Below are 26,914 nucleotides of genomic sequence, written 5' to 3' on the forward strand. Positions count from 1 at the left end.
CTTCTCTCCAGATTATTTCTATTCTTGCATCTGACAATTCTACGTTCCCCTAGGAACAAAGGATGCTCACTTCCACAGCAACGCTGCCCTTCTTGCTCCCTGTGTTCAAAAGACCCAGGAGCCTGTGATGTTTCTCTCCCTGAATATGTCACACAGAGACCTGACTTCATCCAAAGAGGTCAGAGCTACAAGCTTCAAAAACTCAGATGACAGTGAGGCATCCAATTTAAAGGAGACCCCAAAGGAGGAAGTATTTTAAAGAAGAAGGAGAAAGAGGAGGAGGAAGAGGAGGAGAAGGGGGAGGAAGAGGAAGAGGAGGAGGACGAGGAGAGCAAGGAAGATGAGGAAGTCAAGGTTTGGACAAAATGATTCTAGAGTCTTGAAAATATTGAAGTAAATATGGAATAAGGAGTAGGTAAACAAGCACAAATGTTCGCAAGAATTTTACAGAAGTTGAGCAGGAGTTGACTTCTTATGTCTCTCCTTTCCTATTCAGACTGACATGAAAAATTTCAGAGACTGGAGACTAAGGATAGAGATTAAAGCACTTGTCTAGTCTGTATCTGTGACTACACACCTAACGGGAATCCATGGCATCATGTATGGCCCTTAAAGCATGACCAGCCGTGATCCCTGAACACAAGACAATTAGTGGTCCCCGACCATTACCAGGTGTGCCAGAAAAAGAGAGAGAGGGAGAAAGAGAGAGAGAGAGAGAGAGAGAGAGAGAGAGAGAGAGAGAGAAATGGAAAATAGAAAGCTCTATGTAAACTTAATTTTTTTTCATTTTAGGTCAATCAAATTTGTTGCTCCCTAACCAACTCTGGATTTGGACTTGATTTGCTTATTCTGTAGGTTCAACTCTATCATAGGGGCTGAGCAAAAGTCTAATGAAATAGACAAGATTTGGGGGCTGGAGTGATAGCACAGCGGGGAGGGCGTTTGCCTTGCACACGACCGACCCGGGCTCGATTCCCAGCATTCAATATGGTCCCCCGAGCACCGCCAGGAGTAATTCCTGAGTGCAGAGCCAGGAGTAACCCCTGTGCATCGCCAGGTGTGACCCAAAAAGAAAAAAAAAAGAAATATAAATAATTCCTGGGAATATGATGTACTGCATGTAATTATAATTAACTTTACCTGGGATTTTCAAACTTTTTACACCTGTGGAGTACGGAAAATAGGAGGAAGATTCCACATACAGCTAGGGCAAAATGTCATTAATTATTTATACAAGGTTATTTCTTTTTTTTTTTCTTTTTTTTTTTCAAGGTTATTTCTATATTGGGTTGGAGAGATAACTCAATAAGCTGAGAACGCTCTCAGCTTGAAATGCAGAACGCGTGCTTGAAATGCAGAAGACCTGGTAATGATCCCCGGCACCACACAGTCCCGTCCCCTGAGCACCAAATTGAGCACTGTGGGGTTTCGCCCTCAAAATAGTATTATTTATCTCTCAATATTTATAACAGTACCACTACAGGAGGCTGGTGCGATAGCACAGCGGGTAGGGCATTTGCCTTGCACAAGGCAGACCCAGGTTCGATTCCCAGCATCCCATAGGGTCCCCTGAGCACCGCCAGGAGTAATTCCTGAGTGCAGAGCCAGGAGTAACCCCTGTGCATTGCCAGGTGTGACCCAAAAAAGCAAAAAAAAAAAAAGTAGTACCACTACATGATCCAAGTGCACCAGGTATTAAGTGGCAATACCTTTTTCACAGACTAGCAGGGTTTTTCTCAAAATTGTACTGGTTTCAAGATCATAAATTATTAAAGTTATATTAAATAATGAATAATTCATAATTGTTGGTAGTGTAATTCTCAGATCTTTTTAACAAGAAAAATGATGTGAACTATGTATGATGATGCATGCAGGAACCAAATTATTATATTTTGCATCTGAAACATATGGAATGTAATACGTTGATTACACCTAAAAAGAATTACAATTCTCTCAAAGTAATGATGCACGACCCCGGTATTGTAGATACCTCAATAATGTACTTACAGCCCTTCTATATATTTGTATCTTGAATTATATACACTTACATGTAAATTATAATCTCCAACAAATACAGATGATCTCACTCATCTGTGGTACACAAAGAAACAAATAAAGGCTATGGAAGATACCCACCAATAATAAACGTTGGAGAATGGAACATAGACCTGAGGGTTCCAGGTTAGGGGGAGCAGGGAGACAGAGAGGTGAATGCAGGCAAGTAACATGGGGACATAATTGGAAGGTCCCAAACATATCGGTGGTGCTAAAGGAAGTAAAAATATATGCCAGAACCACAGCAAATAATAGGAACAAGGGTGAGGCGGGGAGAAATATTGGACCTGAGGTTAGACAGGGCTGGGTAGTTCAATGTCAGGGTGGGCAGAAACTTTGTGCATCAATTCCAAAATTTTTTTATTTTGGTTTTTGGGTCATACCCAGCAATGCTCAAGGGTTACTCCTGGCTCTGCACTCAGGAAATACTCCTGGGGGTCCTAGCAATAGTACAGGGGTAGGGCATTTGCCTTGCACACAACTGACCCGGTTTGATCCCCGGAATCCCATGTGGTCCCCCAAGCATTGACAGGAAGTAATTCCTGGGTGCATGAGGCAGTGGTCTCTCTCGTCCACTACATGCGTTCGGTGACCATGAGGCACTTCCCTACCCAGGCCTGCAGCCACCGCCAACCCACGCAGGAAGCAGGGAACAGGGCCACCAGACCAGTAGGTGATCAGTTGCTGTTTATTCCATCCTCCTCACACGCCTGTTTCAGTCTCATTAAGCTCCCCATTCCAGTCTCACACTGCCCCTCATTCCCGTCTCCTCCTGTCCCCCATGCTACTCTCTCTGCGATTCTCCTCCTCCCGCACAACCTTGGTCTAGGGCCCAACCTCCAAGGATTCGGACTGGCACCTACACCAGGTGAGGTAGCACAATCACCATATGAAAGCCCTTCCCTCTGAGAGAAGCTCGAGGAGATCCACTCACAGATCTAGGGCTGTGTTTCTCCTTTCCTTAGTCCAACAACCATTTTAACATTCATCTTAATTCTACTTCTTTACAATGTTAGTTATTTTGTGTGGACACAGTAAGAGAGAGATTAAGCTTATAGGATAACTCACCTGGGGACATCTCACTATAGATCCCAGACTACAGTGCTCAGACCAGATTAGTCTTTCCTAACCCTAGCAGGGTCCTAATCCAGTTATTATTCTTTGGATCATGACAGAATTTGTCTATGACCGTGCTCTTAACTTATAGTTAAGTATTATAGCATCTGGCCCATTTCGATGCCAAGGTAGCTCACAGGTAGCTCCAGTTTCTCGTTGGGACCCTGTATTAGTGTGCTAGGAACTAAGGGCAACTGAGGCTTAATTCAAGAACCAAGGGCAACTGAGGCTTAATTCAAGTCCAGGAGTGAATATTATTCGGAGTCAATTAATTCCCAAGTTACAAAAGCATAGCATTAACTGTCTTCCGGTGTCTATACAAAATGGGACATTGCTCTGAAGTAAACTATGCAAAATGACATAAGGGAAGAAGAAAAAGTAATTTTTCACTTACAAATAAAAGATCAGAGATTTCTGAAGAAGTTGGTTTTACAAGTCACAGATACTGCTTAGGGGAAATAAATAGGTTATTAACAGGTTGGGGAAGAGAGCACAGAGAAGTTAGAGATAAATACAGAGGAATGGCAGTGCCTTGTGAGCATTGTGAATGGAGTAATCCAACAAACTCAAGCTCCCTGTGGCTAGTGAGAAAGGACAAACCAATGTTATCCTACGGAAGGAAGAAAGGAAGCAGGAAGGAAGGAAGGAAGGAAGGAAGGAAGGAAGGAAGGAAGGAAGGAAGGAAGGAAGGAAGGAAGGAAGGAAGGAAGGAAGGAAGGAAGGGAGGGAGGGAGGGAGGGAGGGAGGGAAGGAGGGAGAGAGGGAAGGAGGGAGGGAAGGAGGGAGGAAGGGAAGGAGGAAGGGAAGCAGTGAGGGAGAAAGGAAAGGAAGGAGGAAGGGAGGGAGAGAAGAAGGAAGGAAGGGAGGAGGGAGAAAAGGAGGGAGGGAGGGATGGAAAGAGGGAGGGAGAAAGATAGGGATGGAGAAAGGGAGTGGGGAGGCAGATAAATAGAGAGAGGAATTGCCACCATGCTGTGAATGTTACCCTTTACCATTATTATTTAGGGATATAACTCGTATCCCCTCTTTATTGAAAGGGCTTTCAGTGCATGTTTAAACTCATTTACTAATCAGCTTCATATATAATTCTTATTAATTATCAGATAACTTGATTAAACATGTAGGAAAGTATTCACTAGCTGGTTTCAATAAAATGATTTATGGAGATCATTGGAACCCGAGACCCCTAACTTGCTAAGTATCGCTAATGAGATACTTCTCATTCTAAATCACAGAATTGCAATATGTCTGCACACACCTGTGTTCATCACAGCATTATTAACAATAGCCAAGAAACAGCCCAAGTGCCCAGCGACAGATGAATGGGTAAAGAAATTGTGTAAATATAACAGTGGGATACTACTCAGCTATAAAAAAGACAAAATCTTGCAGTTCGCTGCTGCTTGGGGGGTCATGCTGAGCAGTGAGAAGAAGGACAAATTAAATGCCAATTCTCACTTACAGATGAAATATAATGAAACATAGAGGGGAACAGACAGCATGAATGACAACAGATCTTGAGATGCTCCCTGTGAAACTGAGTCAGCTCCCGGTGAGAAAGAGCACAAACATTTTGCACGGAGGAGCCTCATGTCCCTGCACCAGCCACTCAAGGACACCAAACACCTCCAGGAGTGATACCCAAGCATCCCCAGGTATGCCCCAGCCCCAGAAAAAAAAGGTAAGACATACACAGGGCCAAGTGTGGGAACTTGGCCCTTGCTTGACCCATACCTGACCCGTACCCCCGTTCAGGGAAATGCAAATCAAGACCACAATGAGATGACTGTCCACGACTGTTGCAGATTACAACCAGCAAAAGATAAGAAGCAGGACTGACAGAGAAGAGACCAGTGAGCGACCAGTAAGACAATGACAGTTGGAAATGACCACTCTGGACTACTGAGGGCTGAAAGGAGATAAAGGGATACACATGGTAACCCCTCAGTGCCTATATTGCAAACCATGATGCCCAGAAGGAGAGAGAGAGAGAGAGAGAGAGAGAGAGAGAGAGAGAGAGAGAGGGGTGCCTACCATAGAGGCAGGCTGGGGCCATGGGTGGGGGTAGGCATGTGGGGAAGGTGACAGGAGGCAAACGGGACATTGGTGGTGGGGAATGTACACAGGTGAAGGGATGGGTGTTGGAATACTGTATGACTGTAACCCAACTATATGAACAACTTTGTAACTGTGTATCTCATGGTGATTCAATGAAGAAGGAGGAGGAGGAAGAAGAGGAGGAGGTGGAGGAGGAGGTGGAGGAGGAGGTGGAGGAGGAGGAGGAAGAGGAGGAAGAAGAGGTGGAGGAGGAGGAGGAAGAAGAGGAGGTGAAGGAGGAAGAGGAGGAGGTGGAGGAGGAAAAGAAGGAGGAGGTGGAGGAGGAGGAAGAGGAGGAGGACGTGGAGGAGGAGGAAGAAGAGGAGGTGGAGGAGGAGGAAGAAGAGGAGGAGGTGGAGGAGGAGAAGGAAGAGGAGGAGGAGGTGGAGGAAGAAGAGAAGGAGGTGGAGGAGGAGAAGGAAGAGGAGGAGGAGGTGGAGGAGGAAGAGGAGGAGGTGGAGGTGGAGGAGGAAAAGGAAGAGGAGGAGGAGGTGGAGGAGGAAGAGGAGGAGGTGGAGGAGGAGGAGGAAGAGGAGGAGGAGGTGGAGGAGGAAGAGGAGGAGGTGGAGGAGGAGGAGGAAGAGGAGGAGGAGGAGGAGGAGGTGGAGGAGGAGGAGGAAGAGGAGGAGGAGGTGGAGGAGGAGAAGGAAGAGGAGGAGGAGGTGGAGGAAGAAGAGAAGGAGGTGGAGGAGCAGAAGGAAGAGGAGGAGGAGGTGGAGGAAGAAGAGAAGGAGGTGGAGGAGGAGAAGGAAGAGGAGGAGGAGGTGGAGGAGGAAGAGGAGGAGGTGGAGGAGGAGGAGGTGGAGGAGGAGGAGGAAGAAGAGGAGGAGGTGGAGGAGGAAGAGGAGGAGGTGGAGGAGGAGAAGGAAGAGGAGGAGGAGGTGGAGGAGGAAGAGGAGGAGGTGGAGGAGGAGAAGGAAGAGGAGGAGGAGGATGTGGAGGAGGAAGAGGAGGAGGTGGAGGAGGAGAAGGAAGGGGAGGAGGAGGTGGAGAAGGAAGAGGAGGAGGAGGTGGAGGAGGAGAAGGAAGAGGAGGAGGAGGAGGAGGAGAAGGGGACATCTGTCTGTTCCTATAAAGCACACTTTTGGAAGGGTGATTTAAGGGAGAGGTGTTTTGGTGCTCAGGTGCTATTCCTGGCTCTGTGCTCAGGACCCCCGGTGGTGCTTAAGGCACCATATGAAGCGGTAGGGGTCAAACAAGGATCCACCACATGCAAAGCGAAGACCTTAATCCATCTATTGCCTCTCCAGTCCCACCACAATGTCTTTATCCACCCACCAGTGGACACTCAGATTCTCTGATAGGGTTATGAAGATGTCACACGGTACATGGCGAGGCTCTGGAGCAGAGATCCTGCCAAGCCAGCATTTGTTGCCGTCAGACAAAAATCCAGAAGTGGAACCACTGGGTTCTAAAGCAGTTCAACTTTCTTTTCTTTTCTTTTCTTTTTTTTTTTTTTTGGCTTTTTGGGTTACACCTGGCAATGCTCAGGGGTTCCCCCTGGCCCTGCACTCAGCGATCACTCCTGGCGGTGCTCAGGGGACTCTATGGGATGCTGGGGACCAAACCCAGGTCAGCCAAATGCAAGGTAAATGCTCTCCCCGCTGTTGTACTACAGCTCCGGCCCCAGTTCTACCTTCAGTGCTATTTCTCTTTTCCAATTTTGGAGCCATATCCATTCTCCATTCCACAGCAGCTGCGCCAGTGCACAATCCCGCCAAGAGCACCCAAGGGTTCCCTGCTCTCCACACCCTAGTCAGCACAGCTTGTCTTGACTGTTCTTGTCCTGCCTTCAAAGCGCAGGTCAGTTTTAGTTCACTGTATTGTCACAATAACTCTATAAATTAACTCTAGAAATAACTATAAATTAACTACTATTATCCTCCTACTGAAGAAGCACTGTAGCACTGTCGTCCCCTTGTTCATCGATTTGCTCGAGCGGGCTCCAGTCATGTCTCCATGGTGAGACTTGTTACTGTTTCTGGCATATCAAATACGCCATGGGGAGCTTCCCAGGCTCTGCCGAGTGGGCTCCATACTCTTGGTAGCTTGCCTGGCTCTCCAAGAGGGGCAGAGGAATCAAACCCAGGTCGGCGGTGTGCAAGGCAAACGCCCTACCCGCTGTGCTATCGCTCCAGCACTTTATTTATCATTTAAATATAAGAATTAAAACCTGGGGCTGGAGCGATAGCACAGCAGGGAGGGCGTTTGCCTTGCATGCTGCCGACCTGAGTTTGATTCCCAGCATCCCATAGGGTCCCCTGAGCACTGCCAGGAGTGATTCCTGAGTGCAGAGCCAAGAGTAACGCCTGTAAATCGCCAGGTGTGACCAAAAAAGAAAAAAAAACAAAAACCCAACAATTAAAATCTGGCTCTGGAATGTGGGTGAAAGGGGGCGGGGCGTTGGCTGCGGGGAACAGCTGGATGCCTAGCATTTAGGAGACCTGGTTTCAAACCACTGCATTGCAAAAAAAAAATTTTTAAACACAATTTTACAATTTTAGAAGGTAAAATACTCACCGCTGGACACCCTCGGGGGGTGGGGGTGGGGGCCTGAGCTCCCCTAGACAAGTCTGAAGAAAGTGTTATTTCATTCATTTTATGCCTATTCCAAGTAACTGCTTTCCTACGTTTCCACGAACTTTGCATCAGGTTCAGGTACGGGTGTAAAACCCGGGAACAGTTTTCACCTGTCTGTTCTTCAGCCTGTTCTTCCCCGGGAAGCGGGAACAACGATCCTGCTTAGCGGCGGGACAATCGCTAGGAGGAGGGCGCCCCCGGGTGGCTGCAGGCTGACATGCAGCCAGATGCAGCGGTCCCAGAAAGGGTTCCAAAGACATTTCTTCTCTGACCTAGTGTCCGTCTCTAGGTGCAGGGAGAGGCTGTGCACATGTATAAAAAAAAAAAAAAAAAGGTTAAAAACAAAAAACAAAAACCTATAGCAGGGTCTTTTTTAACAACTTCTTAAAAAAAAATTTATTTTGGCTTTTTGGGGTCACACCCGGTGATGCTCAGGGGTTACTCCTGGCTCTGCACTCAGGAATTACTCCTAGAGATGCTCAAGGGACCATATGGGATGCCGGAGATCGAACCCGGGTCGGCCGGCTGCATGCAAGGCAAATGCCCTACCTGCTGTGCTATCGTTCTGGCCCCTTTAGCGGGATCTTAATTTCATTATGTCCAATTGGGGGAGTTGCATGATCTTTCAAACGTCTTAATCTTTTTTTTTTTCCTTTATGGGTCACACCCTGCGATGCTCAGGGGTTACTCCTGGCTCTGCACTCAGGAATTACCCCTGGTGGTTCTTGGAGGACCCTATGAGATGCTGGGGATCAAACCCAGGTCGGCCGCATGCAAGGCAAATGCCGTCCCTGTTGTACTAACACTCTGGCCCCTGAATCCTTTTTTATTAATTGATTTGAGGTTCTGTGATATAGTTACAAAACTATGGATAATTATGTACACATAATTCCATCACATCCATCACCACTGTACCCACCTCTCTTCCTCAAGGCCCCAGTGTTCCTCCACTTCAATCCCAACCCCCTCACCCCCAAATTCACGTGGTGTGGACCAGTTTTCTGATTGTGTTCCCCTTGGCCCTTTGTCAAGCCCTCACTGTGTGCCTCTAAGACCCACATAAGAGAGAAAGCACTCCGTAGCTGTTCCTGTCTTTCTGACTCCACTCATCTGTGTTGTGGCAAATTGTATGGCTTTGTTCTTTCTTAGAGCTGTATAGTATTCCACTGTGTAGACATACCACAGCTTTTTTATCCCCCTACCCCATCCCTCGTTCCACACACTTCTTTATCATTTATTCATTCATTCACTCATTGACTTCAATGAACATTGGTGTGCTGTGTGTGTGTGTGTGTGTGTTTCATTTTGAATTCCTTGCTTACATCCCTTTCAAATTATTTTGTACTTTGAGGGTAGATGCCAGTAAGTGCTATCACTGTGTCACATGGGAGTTTTATTTCTGTTTTTTGAGAAATCTCCATATTGCTTTCTTAGAGGCTGAACCAAATGACATTCCCACCCGCAGTGGCTAAAGGTCCCTTTCTCATCACACCCCAATGCAGGCCTGCTCCCGGACTTTTTGTTACGTGCAGCCCTCACTGGGTGTGAGATGGTGTACATCAGTGTTCCTCTGACTGGCATTCCCCTCGGCACAAGTGATGAGCACGTCTTCCTATGTTGTTTGGAGTCCGTGGTCGTGAGAGATGAAAGTAATTTGATGCCAATGAAATTAACTGTAGCACTGTCATCCCGTTGTTCATCGATTTGCTCAAGCAGGCACCAGTAACGTCTCCACCCACTGTGATATCGCTTCAATCCATGGACACAGTAAGAGATACATTAAGCTTATAGGGTGGCTCTCCTGGGGACATCTCGATATAGATCTCAGACTACAGTGCTCAGGCCAGATTACTCTTTCCTAACAGGGTCTTAATTCAGTTGTTACTCTTTGGATCATGACAGAATTTGTCCATGACCATGCTCTAAACTTATAGTTAAGTATTATGGCACTTTGGCCTGGCCCATTTCAATGCCAGGGTTGCTCACAGCTTGCCTTGGGTCCATCCAGTCCCTCGTCAGGACCACGCTTTGGGGGTGCTAGGAACTAAGGACAACTGAGGCTTAAGTCGAGAAAATAGATGCCCAAAGTGAATATCGTTCGAAGTCAATTAACTCCCAAATTACAAAAGCATAGCATTAACTGTCTTTCTGTGTCTATACAAAAAGGACATTGCACTGAAGTAAACTACACAAAATATAAGGGAAGGAGAAAAGCAGTATTTCACTTACAAACACAAATCAACAGTCTGATCTGGGGATAAAGGTGATTGACCAGTTGGGAAAGCAGAGCACAGAGAGGTTAAAGATAAACATACAGGAATGGGAGTGCCTCGGGAGCACTGTGATGGATGTAACCTAATAAATCTAAGCTCACTGAGGCCAGGGAGAAAGGACAAACCAATGTTATTGGAAGTTTTTTGTTTCTAAACCACACCCAGCAGTGCTCAGAGCTTACTCCTGGCTCTGCTCTATGTTCAGGGATCACTCCCGGCAGGTTCAGGGGACCGTAATATTGGCACCAGGGAAAGAACCAGATCAGCACATCCAAGACAAACACACCAGGCACTGTTAACTGTACCAACAAATAATTGAAATAAACGGGGGTCAAAGGCAGAGTTCAGAAGGTGCAACCTTGGTTCAATCCCTGATCCCTCTGAGCATGGCTCCAAAACTTTAATAAAATATTCCCCCTAAAGACTTTTTTTTTTTAATATCAACGGAATCAGTAAGGTATGCAGGTGGGCTCAGAACCACGATCACACAGTCTCAACTTCTTCAAGGCCTGTTTCTTAAAAATTCAGGAATTTTCAAATTATCCTTGACTACCTACTGGTCCACTTCTACTGGATCCTAGAGAGTGAAGGCCCGGGGATCTGACACAGAGGGCAAAACACACACCTGACATGTTGGGGCCCCAAGCCCAGTCTGGCTCCTGTGGACCTCCTCACACCCTGCAGGACTCCGGGGAGCCCCCAGCACTGCGGGGATGGTCTGGTGACCCCCTGTAGCACCAGGAGAGGCCCGGGCCCCTCAGCCCTGCTTGAGAAGCCTCCTTACAATTACTTAGGGGGGTTAGGGGTAGGTTGCCCAGGATGTCGGTGACCCCACCGGTTAATTCTTGGCCAAACAGTGGGCAGTGCAATGGGGGGTAGGGGGGTCCTGCAGCCTTAGGGACACCAGGGCAAACCTGGTGTTTCTGGGGGTTCCAATGCTGCACCCAGCGAGGCTCAGGGGACACTCGATGCCGGGAACTGGACCCAAGTCGGGCGCAGGCCCCATGGACCATCTCCCAGGCCTCCCCCGGCCCCGCCCCCAAATTAAAACAAGATTAAATAGAAAAACCAGACCGCAGACACCTTTTCCCTTATTTTTTAATACCATTATTGCACCATTACAGCATACTCTTTATATACATATATCTTAAACTTCATTTTCAGCTCTTCGGCAATTCAAATACATAATATATTATCATCTCGAGAATACAAAGAACACAACAGCGGAGGAAGATTGAGAAAAATAGGTTCCCCGTCGTCGGTCACGAGCCAGTCTGTGGACTGCGCCCTTAGTGTTTGCGCCTGGCATTCTGCGAAGCCCTGCCCGGGCGCTCCAGGGAGAGCGCGCGGGGCCGCCGGGAAGGGGAGGCAATGAAAATAAATGGACCCCAAGTGACAAGTGTCGAGAGAAGGACTCCAGGAGAGGGAACAGACTCAGAAATGAGGGGCCTCCCGGGGCATGCGGGCGTCCGCACCCACACGGGGTCCCTCTGTCTGGTCCTCAGAACAACTGGCGCCTGCTCGCCTGAGGGAGGGGACGCTCAGCTGAGGGAGGGAACGATCAGCTGAGGGAGGGAACGATCAGCTGAGGGAAAGATCAGCTGAGGGAGGGAACAACCAGCTGAGGGAGGGAACAACCAGCTGAGGGAAAGATCAGCTGAGGGAGGGAACAACCAGCTGAGGGAGGGAACATCAGCTGAGGGGAGGGAAGCTCAGCTGAGGGAGGGAACAATCAGCTGAGGGAGGAAACGCTTCACAGGCTTCACAGCATCTGACAGGAATGGGGATGGAGGGGTAGGGGAAGCACGGGGAGGGCGATTCACGTCGGGGGACACGTGCCTGGGCCACCCTGAGGCGGGGCCACTTCCCGCCAGCGTCAGAAACGCCTGGCCAGGGGCTGGCAGCCCGGTGAAGGAGCCCCACGAGGGGGAAACTCCCAGGCTCGGGCGAAGAGGCCGCTTGGGCACAGACCAGCCTTCAGTCCCCTCAACCTCTCGGCCGGGTGGCGAAGCCTCGAAACCCCGCAGTTGGGGGTGGGGGGCCAAGAATGGGGCAAGCAGCGCGCCCCGCTGAGCTGCACGCACGCGGAGGGCAAGGAAGTAAACATCTCTCTAGAGCGCGGGCTCGGGAGCACGGCGGGGACCCCCTCAGCCGCGCCTCAGAAACGCCCACGGCGCAGGGGGCCGCCTGCACGACCCTCCGGCACGGGGAGAGACAGAAGCAGAGCAGAGGCCAGAGGCCGGCAGCCTGGGGAGGGGGCGCGCCCTGCTTTAACACCCAGGCCCCACCCACGTCCGCGCTCAGAGTCCCTCACGGTCGGGGGAAAGGAAGGCTCGAGGCGTCCGTGCGCCCCCACTGCGACTGCTGAGAGCGACCCTGGGGGGCGCGCTCGGGTGGGGGCTGGATTCTGAAACGAGTCGGAGGGTCTGAACGAGGGAGGGAGGAACGTCTGCGACAGAGGCCCGGTGGCCGCCCCACCCCCCCACCACGCACTTGCGGGGGCCCTGGAGCCCCGCAGCCCGCCCCCCTCACCGTGGAGGGCCCGCCCTTCCCTGCCTTGGTCAGAACAGGACACGCGATCGGTTTGTTTTTTCTTGGCTGCACGGCAAGGGAAGAACACAGGACGTGAGCGCGCTGGGCTGGTGGAGAAGCGGCGAGAGGCTGTCCGGAGGGCGGGTGCTGGGGAGGGCGGGGGCCTGACTTCCCTCACGGATCGGGGCCCTCAAGGTCTTCTTCCAGTCCATCCGCAACGACGTCCCGCAACGCTGTTCAGAACTGGACCCAGTTGGACGGCTGAGGGGCCTGGTTTGGAACCGAGCTGCAAGGCGGGAGGGGAGAGCGCCCAGGACACACCGTCAGGCGCGTCAGGTGCCTGCAGGGCCCGGCCAGGACCGGAAGGGTCGGCCCCACGCAGAGCCCGCTGTGATGACTAGTTCTTTTTTATTTATTTATTTTTTTTTTTTTTTGCTTTTTGGGTCACACCCGGTAACGCACAGGGGTTACTCCTGGCTCTGCACTCAGGAATTACTCCTGGCGGTGCTCAGGGGACCATATGGGATGCTGGGAATTGAACCCAGGTCGGCCGCGTGCAAGGCAAACGCCCTCCCCATTGTGCTATCGCTCCAGCCCCTCAGTGACTAGTTTTGTCGGTGCCATGGCCCAGCTAGAGGTGAAATTCTGCAGTTAATCACGCACTGCCCACAGAAAGCTGCGGTTGCGCTGGGGCCCGGGCTCGGGCTGAGAAGGGCATGTCCTGTGTGTGAGGAGGTCCCGAGCTTCACCCCAGCACCAGCAAAAAAACAGGTCCTGCCTCAGAATTTCTGCTGCTGAACTCCTGGCTCTGCACTCAGGAATTACTCCTGGCGGTGCTCAGGGGACCATATGGGATGCTGGGGATTGAACCCGGTTGTCTGCGTGCAAGGCAAACACCCTACCCACTGTGCTATCGCTCTGGCCCCTGCACGGGGGCTTCTTAAACCAACTTTCCCATCCAACCCCTTTCACCTAAGGTTCGGAGAATATGCCAATTATATAGACTGATCATTCTCTTAAAAACAATTTTCTCATGGCCCTCCCACATCCGGCAGGTCACGACCCGGCGTCTGGGAAGCAAGGGAGGGGCTCCATCCCCTGCAAAGGCCCTGGCTGAGGGCAGCTATGTGGCGGCGCGTACCTGGATGCAGTGCTGAAGTCCCCCCACAAGTCGTTGCTGGCAGAGACTGGCGCTGGCGCTGGCGTGGTGACGGGAGCGGGGGAATCCAAATCTAACAGAATGTCTGAGGGAAGAGCGGAGACACAAAGCGGGGAGCCAGGATGAGAAGTCACAAGGAGCCTCACAGAGAAGCCACCTGCTCACACAGAAACCCCATGCCCAAGTGCTCCCGGCAGATTCCCAGGAGCCCCGAGCAGCAAACGAGCCCAGCGCCCTTCCATGGGGCCTGCTCGAGCACGAAACGCTGTTTGACGCCATATGGGAACCGCGGGGAGGAGTGGGAACGGGATGATGCCCAAAGGCTACCGACTCGACACCGCCAACTTATTCCAGAAGTGACACTTTTACAGGGACAGAGATGCGTCTGGCGACTGCCGGGGTGGCACCGGGAAAGGGGAGGGTGGTCAGGAGAGAAAACGCAGGCACACCGTAACGGCAGGGCTGCTGCGGGCCCTTGCCCTGGTGCTGGACCCATGGAGACACACAGAGCCAGAGAGAACTGAACGCAGACACAGACACACACAGAAACAGAAACTGTGGGAAATCCAAGGCCAGTAAATGGTTTCAATGCCAATTTCCTGGTTGTGGAACTCAACCATATTTTTGCAACATTCACCACTGACTAAAACGGGATCAAGGGCACCAGACATTTCTTCGGGTTATTTTTTGTTTAACAACTGCACTTGAATCTACTAACTCAAAATTAAAGGTTTAATTCTTTGGGGTGAGGGGGACCAGGGGTGGGGGAGAGGGGAGGGGAGAGTGGGCGGCCAAGACCTGGCATTGCTCAGGGCTGACTCCTGGCTCTGCACTCAGGAATCACTCCTAGCGGTGCTTGGGGGACCATGTGGGGTGCCAGGGATCGAACCCCAGCTGGCTGCATACAAAGGATGTGCCCTATCCGATGGACTGTCTCTCCAGCTCACTTTAATTTTTTTAGAATAGAAAATAAACCCTAGACGTTATCCCCAGCACCTTTTACCATTTTTAACCTCAAAAATTCCTGGGGCCAGGGCTGGAGCGATAGTATGGCAGGTAGGTTAGATCCCTGGCAACCCATATCGTCCACTGAGCACCGCCAGGAGTAATTCCTGACTACCTCCTTCCTTTTTTCAGCCAGGTCATTGGGGGGGAACAAGTCTTCAGAAGCATAAATGTCGCCTCAGTTCCACCCTTTGTGAAGATATGGAAAGAACTGAGAGAACGAAGAGAGGACACAAAGGTCCAGGCGCTCAGATCCCTCCGGGCCCCGTACCGGGCCAATTTCACCAGGGCACCCCAGGTGGACCAGGTGCAGTCTCCCCGCCTGCTCCAGATGGAATCCCGGTGACCAAGAGCTTCCACAAGCAAGGCCCAGGTATGCGGGTTCCAGGACTGAATCTCCAGGCCGCATGGCAGAAGAGGAGCCAGGATGTCCCTCCCCGGGTCCCCGCCCGCCCTGCAGACCGGCTGTCACACCCACAATTGTCCTCCGGGCACCATCTTAGCGCACCAAGAGCCCTGGCCTAGAGACTCCCAACTGACTCCCAAAGTGCATTAGTGCCATGCAGAGCTGTCTCTGGAACCCAACCATTTACAATCTGGAAACTTACATTTACGATCATGGCCCTGCAATATCTCACAATATTCCAAATGAGCAACAGAAAATAAATTATCTAGTGTCTGCCCCTGGCAGGTAGACTTGAACAGTGGTGGGAAATTCTGAGCAAAAACATAATGCCCAAAATTCCTGGGGCCAGGGCTGGAGCGATAGTATGGCAGGTAGGTTAGATCCCTGGCAACCCATATCGTCCACTGAGCACCGCCAGGAGTAATTCCTGACTACCTCCTTCCTTTTTTCAGCCAGGTCATTGGGGGGGAACAAGTCTTCAGAAGCATAAATGTCGCCTCAGTTCCACCCTTTGTGAAGATATGGAAAGAACTGAGAGAACGAAGAGAGGACACAAAGGTCCAGGCGCTCAGATCCCTCCGGGCCCCGTACCTCTCTGAGAGAGAGAGAGAGAGTATTGGGGAAACTGTCTGCCATAGAGGCAGGGTGAGGACTGGGATGGGGGGACACATAAAGGGGGGGACACTGGGGACCTTGGACGTTGGTGGTGGAATTGTGCACTGGTGGAGGGATGGGTGTTCAATCATTGAATGACTGAAACTCAATCACAAAAGCTTTGCAACTGTATCTCACGATGATTCAATTGAAAAAAAGAAAAGTAACGTGGCGTTCATGCCCAATTCAATCGGCTTAAACAATGACTGAACAAACAGCAGTACTCCTACATTATTTAAATAAATTTAAAAAAAAAAAAGGCCCAGGTGCTCATCTGGTGCACAGTGATCCCAGCACTGTACATGGTCCCCCACATGCCAAGAGTGACCCCTGAGCACCGCCAGGAGTGGCCCCAGCAGTAACGGCCCTGATGCTCCGGGTTCATGTGTGTGACCTTCCCGAGGCTGAGGTGTGACATGCCCACCTGCAGACCAGGGTACTGAGACTCAAAGGAACTTCGGAAACGCTCCCCTGCACATCCAGACGCTGGCTGAGCCTTGGACGGGCGGCTCTCAGCTCTAGGACAGCGAAGGTGACGTGCGGGGGAGCAAGCAGCCTTCCGACCCCCGGCCCGCACTCTGCCCGCCCGCACCCCTCCGCTCTCAGCCGCCGGGCTGGAGGCCACAAGGACCCTGAAGCCTGGACCCTGCTGGCCGAGAGGTGCTGCCCTCCGAGGGAGAAACCCAGACACCTACCCGCGTCGTTCCCTCCATGGTTGGATTTCGGAATGGGAGGTGGAGTGACGTGGTTGCTGATGGGGACGGAAGTGGTCGGCGGGGGGATCATGACTTTGCCTCCGGGTGGGGGTGGCAGTAAGCTCAGGCCCCCGGTGCCTGCGCTCTTGGGCTTCGAGGCACCTCCTTTCTTGGTTGTGATGTTCTAGAAAGAGAAGAGGGAACGAAAGTGAGGGGAAAGCCTATATGTCACGATTTACAGAAACACAAAGGTCCAAAGAGACCCCCGCACTGCACATGGCCCCGCACGCCGCCGGGAGGGACCCCTGAGCGCTGCCAGCTGGGGCCCCCACGGCCATGATGCCCCAGGTTCCTGTGTGTGAGAGACAGCCCCCACCAGGAGTGACTCCTGACACCCTGTTCTTTTTTCCACCAGGTCGTTGGCGGGGGGGGGAAGTCTCCAGAGCCATGAAATGTCGCCTCAGTTTCTCCCAACTTGCCTTTGTGGAGACATGGAAAGAACTAAGAGAGAAACAGGCCACACTCACCCCGATGCTCAGCTTGATGGTCTGCCCTTCCTTGAAGCCCAGATCCAGCTTGGGGCGGCTGTCCATGTCCTGGGATTCCTTGGAGATCTCGGATTCCTGCTTTACCCACCTGAGGGGGAGAGAGCAAGGTCTCTGAGCCTCGGAGCCCTGGCGGCGGGGTCTGAGCAAACATTTGGTTTTTTGTTTGTTTGTTTGTTTTTGGTTTGGGGTCACACCCGACGATGCACAGGGGTTCCTCCTGGCTCATGCACTCAGGAATTACTCCTGGCGGTGCTCGGGGGACTATATGGGATGCTGGGAATCTAACCCGGGTCGGCCGCGTGCAAGGCAAACGCCCTCCCCGCTGTGCTATCGTATCACTCCAGCCCCCTGAGCAAACGTTTGGGAGTGATGGACGGACAGAGCCCCGAGAGCAGAGACAAGACCCAGGGAGGGGGGAAGGAAGCCCAGGGCGGGCGCAGAGCCCGGGGCCCCGGCAAACCAGGCCCGCATCTCCCGAGCACTGCCCCTCGCCACCACGCCCGCCATCCCTCCGTGCCAGCAGCCTGCCCGCGCCACGGGGCTGTGACAGTCTCAGAGAGGCCGGGAGGCCTGCCCGGGGGGAGGACACTCACTGTGTCCTGACAGTGAGTGTCAAACACAGGCGGCAAAAGGCACACAGGCTGGCGCCGGGCTCCCACGGCCGCAGACGACCCTGCAACGGCACCTGCTGCCCTCAGACCCCTGGGGGCCGGCAGAGTCCCCGGTGGCACCCACCAAAGCTGCACCTGGCTTGGCGGGAACTGGAGCAGCTGCGGGCTCCAGGCAAGGGCGGGACAGAGATCAAGGAGCCCAGGTCCCCCAGGCGGCACACACGCTGCCCAGCCGAGCCGTGGCGGCGCCCGGAGCCCTGAGCGCGGCGGCCGAGACAGGCACACTCACTTGAAATGATCCTGCAAGGACACGTTGAAGTCGAAGGCGTCACCGCGGTCTGTGAAGCCGATGCCAATGAAGGCGCTGCGCCCTGCCAGGGAGGGAGACAGAGGAGCCCTCAAACGCGCAGCCCCAGGAGGGGACCCCACCCAGATCAAGTCTGGGGGCACCAGGCGCCAAGCGTCTCCTCGCAGCCGGGGGCCTCACGCTCCGCGTGGGCCGGGCCGGGCCCCAGGCTGTCTGGGCTCGGTCGGGTGTGACCTCGGGGTGCGCTGAGGGCGGAGCAGCTGCCACGGGGCCCACCAGCCCCCGGCAGACCCCCACCTTCGCTGTCTGTCTCCTCGCAGGAGGAGTCTGCGCCCCGGGTGGGTGAGACACGGGGGCCCTGAGTGGACAGTGGCTGACTAATGACTACCTGGCTGGAGTTTTGTGTCGGGATAGTGTCGGGATAACGCTAATCCTCCGTGAGCAAGGACGTGAGCTGGGAGCATGGGGGGTGGGGGAGGAAAATGTGCCCACAGCTGAGACGGCGGCGACAGGGACACATCTTCCCTCACGTCCCGGCCCCCTCACCAGTGCCATCCTGGATCCGGATCACAAAGTAGCGGCTGGAGTCCGTCACCGTCTCCACAGCAATCCCTGGGTACTGTTCGACAGGCGCCTGAGCAAAAAGCTCCCCTGAGGGATGGGGGCGGGGGGAGGGGGAGAGGGCACAGGGAGGGGGGAGGGAGGTGGGAGGAGAGAGGAGAGTGAGAGAGAATTAGAGAGAGAGAGGAGTGAAGGAGAGAGAGAGAGAATGAGAGAGAAAGAAGAGAGAGAGAAGAGGAGATAGAGAGAGAAAAGGAGAGAGAGAGAGGAGAGAGAAGAAGAGAGAGAGAGAGAAGAGAGAGATCTTTAAGCAGAGAAAGCAAAAGTCGAAAACTCCCGTTTACAAGGCCTGAGTGACATTACAGGGTTAAGTGCTTTCCTTGCAGCCAGAAACTGGTCGGCATCCCAAACACCACGGAGGGTCGCCCCCTCACTGTGTCCCTCCTGAGCATGGAGCGAGGAACAGCCCCTGAGTAAGTACCTCCACTCCAGCCCACGCCCACAGGTGTTTACCCAGGTGCCCTGGGCCAGCGGGTGGGGGTCCCAGTCCAGAGTACCTGAAATCTTATCCTCCAGCTTGATGTACGCGATCTTGCCTTTCGAGGTGATGCGGAGGCGGCCGGTCCAATCAGGCTGGTCTAGTTTCCAGTCAGACGCCCTGGGAGAGGAGACGGGCGGCCTCAGGGCTCCGAAAGGCCGAGCTCCCTGGCCTGCTTATATGTTTCTTCCCGATTAAGTCATCAACAAGAATCCAGGACCCCCTCCAGGTATCCGTCCTCTGACCTATGACGTGGTGGGTAGCAAACAGGCACTGTGGCTACGTGACGGCTTTCGCAGTCAAGTGAGCATCCAACAAAACACATACAAAACTCGGAGACTTTTCACACTACTCTTAACGTCTGCTCCATCCCTCAGCCATGTGTGAAGTCTCTCAACCGTGACTCCGCTCCCACCCCGCTGCTAATTCTGCACAGCAGCATCCTGCTGACCAGGTCACAACAGGGTGCACTGAATCAGACACACTGGGGAGCAGCCGCCTCTCCCAAGCCCTGCCTCGGTCCCCTGGGCTTCCAGACTGCAGACTGGGTCACGGGCGGAGTCCCAGGCGCCTGGGATGTAACCGTCCACCAAGGCCCCTGCTCTATGCGGGCACTCTCGGAAGGCACAGCGTGGGAAGAAGAGGCACGGGAAGAACAGAAGAAACACTAGTTCTTGAAGCCACAAAGACCTGGAGTAAGTATTAGTGTCTCGGCAGGAGAAAGGGGAGCCTGGGAAAGGCGGGGTGCAGGGCCGCAGGAGCAAGGGGGCTGCGGCGGGGGAGGACGGGGTCGGGGCCGGCTCCCTCAGACGGGGGGGAAATGAGAAGTGAGAGCTGGGCTGCGGGCGAGCTGGAGGCGAGGGAGCACGGGCAGCGCCAAGGCAGCGCGGCGGGGACCCACTGGAATGTCTGCGCCCAAGCAGGGCCGCGACTGTGGCCGGAATAAAGTCAGAGATGTCAGAGACGGTCAGATCACACCGGCCGGGAAGAAATCCGACTCTTACTGGGGAGTATGAGAGAAGCTAGGCGAGAGGCTTTGATGGGAAGTGCAACACGCTCTCCAGCTTATCTCACTGCAGTAAGCGGGGAGGTGTTCGGGCCACACCTAGCAGCGCTGGGGCCACCCTGGGGGTGCCCTGAGGGCAGGGTCATATATGTGCCAAAGTTTCCAAGTGGGGTCAGCAGGGCGCGAGGCAAGCACCCTAAGCCCTGTGCTGTCTCTCTTTTTACTTGTGTGGAGATGCAGGGACGGGCGCCCTTGGCGGGGAATCAGTAAGGGATCAGCAGGAGAATCAGGGTGGGGGTCGCAAGCAGCAGGGTCAGGCTCTCCGAGCAAACGGAGGGGAGTCAAAGACAAAAAGAAAAGTTGGGGCCGGAGCGATAGTCCAGCGGGTAGAGCATTTGCCTTGCAAGTGGCCAACCCGGGTCCAATCCCCAGCATCCCATATGGTCCCCTGAGCACCGCCAGGAGTAATCTCATGAGTGCAGAGCCAGGAGGAACCCCTGTGCATTGCTGGGTGTGACCCAAAAAGCAAAGAGAGAGAGAGAGAGAGAGAGAGAGAGATGAAAGGCAGCTGGCCACGGGAGTCGGGAGTCCGGGAAAGACTTGTAAGCCACAGACGTCTTGCCACAAACATGCCAGGAAACGGGCCGAGAGACAGGACAGGGTCAAGGCGTTTGCTTTGCGTTCCACGGACAGTCTGATTACCCTAACACCACCCATGGGTCCACGGAACACAGCCAGGAGTCACAGCCAGAAACAGCCCGGAGCACTGCTGAATGCAGCCCCAGAGCCCCTGGGGAAGAAACTTAAAATCATCAGAAGACACTGATTTATATTCCATGCTATAAATAAGTCTGTGCGATCTCTAAATCATTAGTCTTGCTTTGGGGGCCACATCCAGCAGTGCTCAGGGGCTACTCCCGGTCTGGTGCTCAGGGGTCACTCCCAGCCATGCACAGGGGACCAGGACAGCCCCCGGATCTCCCACACGCCAAGCATGCGCGCCAGCCCGGTGTCCTCTCTCTCTCTCCAGCGCCACGTCATTACTGAAGTGTGACCAACGTTACGGAAGCCGCACTTGGCAAACTCATCTGCCAAGAAAAGAACAAGGAAAGGAGAGCGAAGTATCACTCGGAGGCACGGCTTAGGGGCCCGGAAACTGTAAGGGCCATTCAGAAAGGCCAAAGTGAGGTGACCAGAACAGGAAGGAGTTGAAGCAGCCAGACACAAAGGTGAGAAGGTGAAGCCTGAGCTGCCACAGACCAGCCCGCTCTTCCTCCCGGCCAGTCCTCAAGGATGTCCACACCGGGACCAGACCCAGAACAGAGTCCTCAAGAGTTCTCTATCTACTCAGTTTTTCTATTGAGCTCTTTTTTTTGGGGGGATGGGTGTGGCAGTGGCATGAGTGTGATGAATAAATAAAAGTTTTATAGGTGGAGCACCATCTTCTAGCACTGCCAACTTCCCATCACCACTTCCTGGTGATTTTCTGGTGACATCAGCTCAGGGCTTACCCCTGGCTCTGCACTCAGGAATCAGTCCGGGCAGCACTCAGGGACCATATGGGATGCCAGGGGTGGAACTTGGGTCAGCCGCATGCGAGGCAAACGCCCTTCCCACGGCACTATCACTCCAGCGGGTAGGGCATTTGCCTTGCACGCAGCCGACCCGGGTTCGATCCCGGCATATGGTCCTCCAGCACCGCCAGGAGTCATTCCTGAGTGCAGAGCCAGGAGTAACCCCTGAGCATCGCCGGGTGTGACCCAAAAAGCAAAGCAAAAAAAAAAGAGTCTCTGCAGTTACTGAACATGAGGAGGTGCAGCCGACTGCAGGCCCCCGTCTTCTTCATCTTGGGTCCAACAACGTCTCAGCGAGTGTCTGGGCCCCTGGCAGGTTCCCTCAGCCCTCGGCCTCAGTTCCTCCCAAGCCGGGGCACCTCAAGGGGGTCCCTCAACTTCTGACAACCCACCCAACCGGCCTCACACACTTTCACTGACCTCAGTCAGAAATCCTTCCAGCCGCCACATGGGATGGGCACGAAAGGCCTCGCGCCTTCCCTCGCGTCCCGAATGCGGGAGAGGAGAGCAGCACAGCCAGCCAGGATGCCTAACTCCGAGCCTCAGCGTTTTTCTGACATAAGACACGCTATTGATCGAGCCAGGGCCGGAGAGCGTGATGAGGAAGTCAATGCTCCAGAGGCTGGGGCACCATTTTCTAACACTGCCAACTGCCCATCGGCCCCGACTTTCCTTGCATGAATCTGGCCAGTGTCAGCGTGCCAGGCAGCCGTCACACTACGCCAGTGTTTCCCAAAGCAGGTGACGCGGCCTGGTTTGGGGGCCGTGGAAGGCGGATAGCGGCCTCGGGTGAGACGCGGGCTGCTCTGCCTGTCCCCCTAAAGAAGGTGGACTCCCCGGGCACGCCGAGTAAGTGTGTCCCTGAAAAGGGAGGTGGCAGGAACCGCAGCACTAGGTGAATCAGTCATTACAACTTCTGATCTTATTAGTTATCCAAAGAAAGAAGTTTTCCTGCTTAAAAAAAAAGGGGGAAGGGGCTGGAGCGATAGTACAGTGGGTAGGGAGTTTGCTTTGCATGCGGCTGACCCGGGTTCGATCCCCAGCATCCCATATGGTCCCCTGAGCACCGCCAGGAGTAATTCCTGAGTGCAGAGCCAGGAGTAACCCCTATGCATTACCGGATGTGACCCAAAAAGCAAAAAAAAAAAAAGTCTTCCCTTTACCTGTAATAGTAGCCTAGAGCAAACAATATAGTCATCATGTAAAACGGATTCTGGTAAACAACAGGAAAGTAACACTTATCAACTATCTTATTACACACCACCGTTTGGAGGTTGGTTTGGGTTTTTTTTGAGGGGGTGGAATTCAGGCCACACCCAGGGCTTACTCCTGGCTCTGAGCTCAGAGATTACTCCTGGCCAGGACTCGGGGGAACCATATGGAGTGCTAGGGATCGAACCCGGGTCAGTGTCGTATAAGGCAAACACCCTGCCTGCTCGTACTTTAATAACTCTACCCCATGCCATGGACTGTGTTCATTCTTACAGAAATTGAGAGGGTCTTAAAAGGTCAGGGGTATTCTCTCCATTTCTACAGACAAGGAAACTAGAGTTCAGAGTTAAGACCCAGGGCGTGGCACATGATCGCATGAGTGAGACCCTGGATTCCAACCCCAGCACCGATGTTCCCCATAACTATGCCATCAAATATGAGTTGGGGCCAAAGCAATAATATACTGGGTAGGGCACGTGCCTTGCACACTGCCAGCTCAGGTCTGATCCCTAGCACCCCAACTGGTCCCCTGAGGTCACCAGGAGTGATTCCTGAATATAGAGAGCCGGGAGCAGGCCCTGAGCACCAACAGGTATGACCCAAAGACAAACAAAAGAGGAAGACTTGGCAAAGGAAACCAGCGAGTGAGATTGAAGGGTGCTGAATACGGAGTACAGTACAGCACACGGCCAACACGGGTTCAATTTCCCGGTCCCCTGAGCCCCGCCAGGAGTAAACCCTGAGCACAGCCAGGTGTGTCCCAAAGACAAACCAAAAAGCCACAAGAGAGAATCAAATTTCTGACTCAGCTCTGACTCTTCACTCACAATACCGAGAGAGGCGGACGATGCAGTGTCGTGGCAGAGCAGAACTTATGCCAACAATGAGCGTGAAAATCTTAAGATAATGAGATGAGGTGGAAAATTAAGAAGCTACGTTGGGGGCTGGAGAGAGAGTACAGCGGGCAGGGTGCGTGCCTCGCATGCAGCTCACCTGGCTCGATCCCGGGCATTCCATATGGTTCCCAAGCACTGCCGGGAGTGACCCCTAAGCAGAGACCAGGAGTAACCCTGAGCACCATCAGGCGTAGCCCAAAGGAAAAAACAAAAAAAGAAAGAAAGAAACTACTGGGGCTGGAGCAATAGCACGGCGGGGAGGGCGTTTGCCTTGCACTCGGCCGACCCGGGTTCGATTCCCAGCATCCCATAGGGTCCCCTGTACATGGCCAGGAGTGATTCCTGAGTACAGAGTCAGGAGTAACCCCTGAGCATCGCCAGGTTTGACCCAAAAAGCAAAAAAAAGAAACTACTTTGATGGCTCAGTGTGGATCATGACATGCAGATAAAGTCTGTGGATAAACGAGGGGGCAGAGGGTGAAAGCAGAGACTGTAGGTGGGTGAAAGTCTCGTCTTTTCCAAACTCAGAGGAGAAAAAGAAGGATCAGATCCTCGAGGGAGCCTAAACTCCAGTTGGAAACCTAGAGCTATTCTAGTTTATTTCAGTGGTGCAGCCTATGCAAGATTACGGGATTTACTGTCCCCTCCTGACTTTTCCCTCAGTCAACAGTCACAGACAGCTTGCTGTGGGGAACACTGTGCTAGACCCTGGGAATATAAAGTGTCTCCAATTAAAGGGACTTCAGACTGCTGCCAGCCAAGAGAAGCAGGGACCCAGACAGATGCAATACAGAGCTGAGCGCACTGTGGTCGGGTCAAAGGGTAGAGGGCAGGGCGCGGGGCAAGGTGATGGCTCAGGTGAGTCACGCACAGCCCCTGCAACCGCTTAAAAGCATGCTGGGTCCTGGGGTGGCCAATCTGGACGGAAGTCTGAGGATGAGAACTTTCTCTTTTCCAAAAGCACAGTCCCCGGAGCATGACCCACCGGCCGGCAAGCAAGCATGGGCACGAATTTATATAATGCCACTAAGCGCTCCAGGGGGAGGAGAGCTGTTCCGCCTTGGCCATGATAAATGCCCAGAGGAAAATCGCAAAGGTGATCTGGGGGAGGGAGAGCCGTGAGCAGTGTATCCTACGGCCCCCGAAGGTGGCTCAAAAGGTAAAAGGTCCAGGACCTGCAATGTCCTGGGGTTCGGCCCTGGCACTGCACAGACAGCTGCTGCCCCAACAATAAAATCAATCAAGTTTAGAAAACGAACAGTAAGAGCAATACCTTAGAGCTACAGACCAAGATACTGTGTTGTCCTAGAACTATAGACAATATCTTATTCCTGTGCCTGAAATGCTTTCATATTTGTTAGGATCACACACATACACACACACACACACACACTCTTTCTATCTTATTCCTGTGCCTGAAATGCTTTCATATTTGTTAGGATTTCTCACACACACACACACACACACACACACACACAAACACACACACTCTCTCTCTCTCTCTCCCAGAGAGAGCCGCAACCAGCATCGATTTTGTTGTCCTTAACGTCTTTCCTTCCTGTTTGAACAGAAAAATGAAGATTCGTCCCAAACCATACAACTACTACATTGCCAGGGTTCACGCTCCTTTTTTTTTTTTCCTTTTTTCCCTTTTATTCCTTTTTTTGACAGGCAACCCGGGGAGCTCACAGCGTCCATCTGGGTAGCAGAGGACTCGGACCCGGGAGCATCCCTCCTGCATCCCACGACCCTCACCCTCACTGCAGTACCGGGCGAGCCCGACAGCGGCGGAGACGCTGCGTGAACCCGGGAGGGATCCGAGGGGCAGGCGGGAGGGTGGACAGCACCGGAGGGGAGCCTCGAGCCCGAAAGGGACCGGGATGGGACCAGAATGGGCCACCCCCGGGAGGGAGGGGGGGGGCGCCTGGATGCAGCCATCAGAACCGAACCGAACCGAACCTTGGCCGGGGAGCACCGCGGGGGGATGGGGCGGGGGAGGGGGTGCTGGAGGCGCTCCCCGCGGGCTAGAAGCAGCACGCGCAAGGGAAATGAGCTCATCCCCCAGGTGGGGTGTGCGGGGGGAGGGGGGCCGGGGCGGGGGGCGGCGGGAGGCGCGGGAGGGTGACCCACTGAAGGACGCAGAAGGGGCAGGCGGGAGGCCAGGGGACGGGCTGCGGGGGAGCGGGCGCCCGGGGGCGGCCCCGGGGAGGGTCCCGAGGAGGAGGGCGCGGGCTGACAACACGTCTGCGCGGCGGTGCGTGGCTCGGGGCCCCCGGATCCGCGCCGCGGCCGCGCCGAGTGCGGGAGGAGCGGGCGGAGACAGGTGCACGGCCAAGCCCGGGGCGGGCGGCGCGGCCGAGGCGACGAGCCCCGCGAGGCGAGGCGGGGGACGGCCCGGCGGGGCGGGGGTACCTGTAGCCGCGGTTGGAGGCCCGCGGGGGGATCCGGTAGACGCTCACGTCCGGCTTCACGCACAGCACCGACTCGTACTCCAGCTCCGACGCCATCTTGGCCGAGCGCTCCGGGGGCGGGCGCGGGGGCGGAGACACCACTTCCGCTTCCGCCCCTCCCGCGAGACCCGCCCCTCCCGCGAGACCCGCCCCCCGGGCTTCCGGAGAAGAACCTGGGGGCGGGGAAGCCATGTTGAGACCTGGCAAAGGGACGCTCGGCCGCTCCCCATCTTGAGTCCTGGCAGAGCTGGTGCCGCAGGTGGTGACTCACAGTTCTGGAAATCTCCATCCTGGGAAGGAGGGGAGAGTGAAAGCGCCATGTTCATCAGGGAAGATGAAGACCGTCTTGAAACCTGGTGATTTTTTAATTTTAAAAATCGTCTTGATTTTCTAATTTTTTCTAATTTTCTAATTTTAAATTAAAAAATCGTCTTGATTTTCTAATTTTCACCGTCTTGAAACCTGGCGATTTTTTAATTTTTTAAGCCAAGAGTCCCTTACTTTTTTTTTTTTTTTTTTTTGCTTTTTGGCTCACACCCGGTGATGCTCAAGGGTTGCTCCTGGCTCTGCACTCAGGAGTTACTCCTGGCAGTGCTGGGGGAACCATATGGGATGCTGGGGAGTTGAACCCAGGTCAGC

At 53.5% G+C, this 26,914-nt stretch overlaps 2 protein-coding genes across 2 annotated transcripts in view; both read right to left on the bottom strand.

Moving 5' to 3' along the window:
- The window catches only part of LOC129405897 (basic proline-rich protein-like), a gene marked incomplete at its 3' end in the record, with an annotated part of 105,119 nt that extends 98,792 nt beyond the window's left edge, over positions 1-6,327 (bottom strand). Inside the window, exons 1-2 of the mRNA XM_055143606.1 lie at positions 5,391-6,327; positions 274-330 (exon numbers count right to left, since the gene is read on the bottom strand). Coding sequence (XP_054999581.1) covers positions 274-330; positions 5,391-6,327 — 994 coding nt within the window. The remainder of the gene's footprint in view (positions 1-273; positions 331-5,390) is intronic.
- A 4,874-nt stretch (positions 6,328-11,201) lies between these two features.
- NECAP1 (NECAP endocytosis associated 1) lies at positions 11,202-26,396 on the bottom strand. Its single transcript, XM_055142996.1, has 8 exons — positions 26,238-26,396; positions 19,157-19,257; positions 18,585-18,689; positions 18,021-18,102; positions 17,100-17,208; positions 16,573-16,756; positions 13,795-13,897; positions 11,202-12,939 (listed from the first exon to the last, which is right to left on the bottom strand). The coding sequence occupies exons 1-8, from the start codon at positions 26,330-26,332 to the stop codon at positions 12,891-12,893; spliced, it is 828 nt and encodes a 275-aa protein (XP_054998971.1). The 5' UTR covers positions 26,333-26,396; the 3' UTR covers positions 11,202-12,890.
- Between the last annotated feature and the right edge of the window lie 518 nt (positions 26,397-26,914).

This window comes from Sorex araneus, chromosome 6, assembly GCF_027595985.1.
Source record: "Sorex araneus isolate mSorAra2 chromosome 6, mSorAra2.pri, whole genome shotgun sequence".
NCBI lineage: Eukaryota > Metazoa > Chordata > Mammalia > Eulipotyphla > Soricidae > Sorex > Sorex araneus.